This window comes from Oncorhynchus masou, chromosome 7 (genome assembly GCF_036934945.1).
Source record: "Oncorhynchus masou masou isolate Uvic2021 chromosome 7, UVic_Omas_1.1, whole genome shotgun sequence".
NCBI lineage: Eukaryota > Metazoa > Chordata > Actinopteri > Salmoniformes > Salmonidae > Oncorhynchus > Oncorhynchus masou.
In genome coordinates this window covers 10,277,997-10,284,336 of record NC_088218.1, presented here as the reverse complement: position 1 = coordinate 10,284,336, position 6,340 = coordinate 10,277,997, and the positions used below count along the sequence as shown (strand labels likewise).

At 47.8% G+C, this 6,340-nt stretch overlaps 1 protein-coding gene across 1 annotated transcript in view; it reads right to left on the bottom strand.

The window, feature by feature from the left end:
* Positions 1 to 4,669, bottom strand: part of LOC135542962 (kalirin-like) — a 17,673-nt gene extending 13,004 nt beyond the window's left edge. Inside the window, exon 1 of the mRNA XM_064970088.1 lies at positions 4,044 to 4,669. Coding sequence (XP_064826160.1) covers positions 4,044 to 4,110 — 67 coding nt within the window. The 5' untranslated portion in view covers positions 4,111 to 4,669. The remainder of the gene's footprint in view (positions 1 to 4,043) is intronic.
* Between the last annotated feature and the right edge of the window lie 1,671 nt (positions 4,670 to 6,340).

The following is a 6,340-nucleotide window of genomic DNA, read 5'->3' as shown; positions in this document are numbered from 1 at the left end:
AACCAAACGACGCGCTGTTTATCACACACATCCAAACACACACACATGTACACACGCACACACACATACATACACACGTACACATGCAAACACACGTACACATGCAAACACACACACACACACACACACACAAGACTAATAACTCCCTGCGGCTGCCAGCCGGTGACTGGAAACATCAAACACACCAATACGTTCCATAAAACAGGCAGACAGGGCAGGATTTAACATCTTCATGTAAAGTGGAAGATTAACCAGACTGTTTCATATCTTCATCTTTGCATTTCTATGTTTTCTATTCCCCTCTGAAAACGGCAGGTGCTAACGCCTCGTCACGCTGGCCCTGTAACCGTGCTGCCAGATGTTTACCCTGCAAGACTAAAAGAGCATTGCTTGTACAACCACACACACACCGCACGCAGACAGACAGCCAGACGGTGTGCAGCCGAAGGCGGATTACTACTACTCTGTGTATCACAGGAGAATCTGACACACACACGGCTAAACAGACCAGGCTGGTCACACGAAAGAGCAGGCCAGGCCACAGACAGCGCACCACCACAACACAGATTACAACTACACTACGAGATTGAGAATAAAGCAGACACACACACAGACACACACACACACTATTCCGAAGCAGTTTATAGACAACACTGCAGTGCATTCATCACCACCATAGTGTAACCCCAGACAGAGAGGCTCTGAATGCTCTATATACACTGTATATTCAAAAGTATGTGGGCACACCTTCAAATGAGTGGATATGGCTATTTCAGCCACACCCATTGCTGACAGGTGTATAAAATTGAGCACACCGCCATGTAATCTCCATAGACAAACATTGGCAGTAGAACAGCTAAGTGACTTTCAACGTGGCACCGTGATAGGGTTCCACCTGCCCTGGTCAATTGTCAGTGCTGTTATTGTGAAGTGTAAACGTCTAGGATCAACAACGGCTCAGCCGCGAAGTGGTCGGCCACACAAGCTCAGAGAACGGGACCGCCGAGTGCTGAAGTGTGTGAAAATCATCTGTCCTCAGTTGCAACACTACCGAGTTCCAAACTGCCTCTGGAAGCAACGTCAGCACAATAACTGTTAGGTGGGAACTTCATGAATGGGTTTCATGGCCGAGCAGCCGCACACCAGCCTAAGATCACCATGCGCAATGCCAAGTATTTCTTTGGTTTGTTTTTTGTTTTTTGCTCTGCTGTACGGAATGTGGACACTTCTCTTCATGGCTCCTCGTACTCTCTCCTGTCTGTTTGTGTATCTGGTCTTACACACTTGTTCTTCATTTCTAATCAAACTGAACTCTTTGCTGACCTGTAGCCCCTCCCTCTCGTAGACAAGTCAGGAAAAGCAACATGCCTCATGTTTTTGGGTTAAAAGTAGAAAGCAATGCCAGGAGAACACGACCTGCATAGTGCCAACTGTAAAGTTTGATGGAGGAGGAATAATGTTCTGGGGCTGTTTTTCACAGTTCAGGCTAGGCCCCTTAGTTCCAGTGAAGGGAAATCTTAACGCGACAGCATACATTGATATTCTAGACCATTCTGTGCTTCCAACTTTGTGGCAACAGATTGGGGACGGCCCGTTTCTGTTTCAGAATGACAAAGCCCCCCGGGCACAAAGCGAGGTCCATACAGAAATGGTTTGTCGAGATCGGTGTGGAAACACTTGCCTGCACAGAGCCTTGACCTCAACGCCATCGAACACCTTAGGGATGAATTGGAACTCCGACTGTGAGCCAGGCCTTATCGCCCAACATCAGTGTCCGACCTCAATAATGCTCTTGTGGCTGAATGGAAGCAAGTCCCAGTAGCAGTGTTCTAACACAGTGGAAAGCCTTCCCAGAAGAGTGGAGGCTATTATAGCAGTAAAAGGGGGGCCAACTCCATATTAATGCCCATGATTTTAGAATGAGATGTTCGACGAGCAGGTGTCCACATACTTTTGGTCATGTAATATACAGTATATATACTGTGTGTGTGTGTGTGTGTGTGTCAGTCATCTAGGAATGGGCCATAATGGCACTCATTCACCATGAATTACATATCACCAGCATGGTTATAACATTAGCATGCTAAAGGCACAGAGGACTGAGCAAGGGGAGTGTGCACCAACAAATCTTTGGGACTACATCCCAAATGGCACCCTATTCCTATATAGTGCACTACTTTTGATGAGAGCCCTATAGGCCCTGGTCAAAGGCAGTGCACTATAAAAGGTAATAGGGTGCCATTTGGGATTCAGTCTTGGTATCCAAGGTGAGTAGGCCCCTCTGTGCCGGTCTATTGATGTAGTGAGTGTGTGTGTGTGTGTGTGTGTGTGTGTGTGTGTGTGTGTGTGTGTGTGTGTGTGTGTGTGTGTGTGTGTGTGTGTGTGTGTGTGTGTGTGTGTGTGTGTGTGTGTGTGTGTGTGTGTGTGTGTGTGTGTGTGTGTGTGTGTGTGTGTGTGCTGTGTGTGTGCGTGCGTGTGTGTGTGTGTGTGTGTCTGTCTGTACTGAGGCAGGTTTATCCATCTCAGTGGGAGAGACACCTAATCCTGAGCATAAACAGGGCATTAACACACCGCTGTGTTTGAATATTCCCAGCACAGGGACCAATGATAACCTTAGGAGGAAGAGGGGGAGAGAGGAGGGGAGGGAAAGGGGGAGAAGCGTTGAGAGGAAGAGGAGGAATGAAGAGAAATTAAGAGGAACCCTTCACTGATCGTTGTGAGGAGCAGCCGGGAAGCAGATCACAGGCGCGCTGTGACAACCTCTCCCTCCCTTCTCTCCATGTCTTACCAGCCCTTAGGATGAGACAGCCTACTGGGATGCATCTCAATAGTCTTAAGTCCTTTTCCTCTCAATATCTCTTTTCCTCCATCTGACGTGAAACAATGTTGCTTTCACCCATCCTGTGTTTTTCAGGTCATAGCTGATGAAGGAGAAGATATCATGGACGAAAAGAGGCATGAAAAGAAAACAATTTAAGAGTATTGAGACATAGCCCTTATATTCCTCACTAGGCTGTAGTCCTCTCCTTTTGGCCAATCAAGGGGATGAGGCATCCACCACAGTGTGTTGTCCAGTGTCTTCAGATCAGTGTAGATAAAGGGGAGGAAACTAGGAGAGGACCCGTGTTTAGACTAGATGCAGCCCTGTGGACCAGTTGGGACCTCTGCCATCCATGTTCACAAGAGAGAGCGCACACACAAACACACACCTTATTTCATGTCTGATAGCCATGCATAATCATCATGTGTGTGTGTGTGTGTGTGTGTGTGTGTGTGTGTGTGTGTGTGTGTGTGTGTGTGTGTGTGTGTGTGTGTGTGTGTGTGTATGTGTAAACGGTAGCTAGTGTCTTACTCCACACACAGCTGCGGTAACATGTTTGCTCCGATACAGTGGCCTATAGCAGCTGTACATGCTTACTACACACACAGAGGATGAATGGAAGTGCTGACGATTTAACATCACGGCGAAAAGCCTCGGGCCTGTGCTCGGCCGTTTGTGGATTGTATAAAGATCAACACGAGACAGAATACGGTCAAATAAACGTTCACATAGATTATGTGGGTGTGTCTGTATTGATATCGTTTTATAACACCGCGGATCAAATGCTGCAAGCTACATAGAACATATATAGGCAATGCTGCTACTGTACTCCCTCTCTCTCTGTCTCTCTCTCTCTCTGTCTCTCTCTCCCTCAATTAAATTAAATAGGCTTTATTTGCATGGGAAACATGTTTACATCGCCAAAGCAAGTGATCATGATGGATCCTCAATCACACAAACTGACACAAAAACTCAACGTATATGCTTCGTCCTCCCTGACCATGCACGCTGCGGTGAAATAGTCTAATTCTATAATGGGCTGAATATACAGCTCTGCCAATGCTATTTCTCACGGTAACGGACAGGCACATTCCTGCACGGTAACGATAGGCTACATCCACCCATACCCGGGGCCAGGCAGCTGTGACCAATCCCTCCGGTTTAGACTTTTCACCCATTATCGATCTCGGCACGGGATGCCGTTAACACCCAGCCTGCCCACCTGCTTTGGCCAACCCGTCCTGACCGGCTTCACCGGGTCCGGTTTGGGCAGGGTCCCCGGGATTCATCCTCTCCGATAGATCCTCCACGCCTTCAACGAGAGGCTGGTCGGTTCTTTTTTTCCCCTTTTTTGAACCCCTCGGTATGCAGATGGTCGTTACCGGGAGAAAGTCAGTCAGTCATCGCGCGGCCCCGTCCCCATGTTCTCTTCTGTATCCTCGCAGCGATTCTCGTCCGTAGTCGCGCGCATTCCCGTTCCTCCGCTACTGTCACCGTGATCCTGCGCGGCATCACATCACATCATATCCCACCGTATCGCCTTGCGCGCTTTTGTTCAGTAGTTGACTAGTAGGCCTACCGAAAACCGAGGCGAAAGCTCGTGCAGCATGCTCCATTACAAGCCAACTACAACCGAACTACCGACCAATCTAACAATAGCGTTATACCGAAACGCACCCGGTGCAGATGGCTCGGGCTCAGCTGACTGCATGAGCACCGATAGTCCCGAGCCTGTCCATGCACGGCGCGTGCAACCGGAGGCGAGGCAGGCCCGTAGTATAGACTACATACGTTGCCTGAAGTGATTCAAGAAGAACATCATCGCTGTGCGCTGACTGTAGGAGGGACTTTCCCTTATTCCCTGGCAGGCACTATAAAATCAATGCGCTCGATCTATGCCGTCATTCATCCACCAGTCTTCACACAGCAAGGACGATGGCAACATCATGGTTTGCTTTGTTCTTCCCAGATTAGAGAAGAGGGGGCTATCTTAATGGGGTCAAGCTGCCTATATTTGATGCTGATCGCATAGCCTGGAGGAGCTACCCTTTGGTTATTGCATCACCAGCCCGCCTCCTCTTATTTATAAAATCAGTAACCGCCTATTTAGAAAAAAACACCGTTCTCGGTGACATCACTCAATTAACCGTGACACCCGCAGCATCAATGTGTCGCCCGCTGTGGTTGTGTAACCTACTGTTATCGCCTCGCAACAACAGACCAAACCTCGCTCTCATCTCCACACACAAACACACGCACACACACACACACACACCATTGGAGGCTGCTGAGGGGAGGACGGCTTACAATAATGGCTGGCATGGAGCTAATGGAATGGCATCAAACACCTGGAAACCATGGAAACCACGTGTTTGATGTATTTGATAACATACCACTCAGTGGCAACCGGTCCTTCAGGGCAGGTGGGAAAGAGCCCCACCTGTTTAGCTAAAAGACGCTTTAAAAACTTTATAGAGCCGCATACCAACATGGTCTATTTTTTGCTTTCTTGAGTAAAGCAGCTCAAAATGCAGGTGTTTCAGTCGAGCTCAGTGCTTTCTGTTGTGGTGGGGCAGCCAACGAAAACATGGCGTGTAGGGGTTGGTAATGTTCTGTAGTTGCGCCGTGATTGGCTCAGTGTTCTACTGTTCACTCATGGGGACAACGTCACTGCAAAATCTATGGGGAGAGGTCGAAAATTCAAGCCCCGTGGGTGCTGCCATAGATTTACATTAGAAGTGCCCATCCAAGAAGGTTCAAGGTTACCGGCCACAGATAAAATGACATCAAATCACGTTATATCTATCGTAGATTTGATTTGACTGATCATGTCAACATACTTTCAAAATCTTAGCTAGCAAGCTGGACAAGCAGTCATCATCATGAATCAAGTCGACAATCGCCTGGCAAATCCTTTTCCATCCTTGTCATATGAAGAGAAATGATAGATAAAATGTATCGGTGCTCATCAGCCAATTCAACAATGAGTGGTTGGGAACGAATCAGTGGCTAACTGTAAGTGTTGCAAAGCAATCACTAGCCTGCTATTCAGTGGAGTGAGAGTGTGGTCCAAGTTTGGGTTTAAGGGTCTCTTTTCCAAGCTTAAATGGATAAACATTCTCATGCCTTGGGCCAGAAAAGGTTGAATACATTGGTCATGCTGTCAATCCAGCATGACTTAAGCCATGTTCAAAACAACTGGAAATTTGGAACTGGGAAATCTCAGACTTCAGTGAGTTCAAGACAACTGGGAACTTGGAAAAAACGAGCTCCGACAGGGAAAATACGTTTTGAACGGTCATCCAACTCGGAATTCCAAGTCGGGAACTCCGGCCTCTTTCTAGATCAGACCGAGATGCAGACAGTTCAAGTAACAAAACTTTATTACAAAAACGGGGCAGGCAAACGACAAGTCAAGGACAGACAGAGGTCAGTAATCCAGAGCAGAGTCACAAGGTACAGAACAGCAGGCAGGCTCAGGGCAGGCAGAGGTCAGTAATCCAGAGCAGAGTCCAAAAG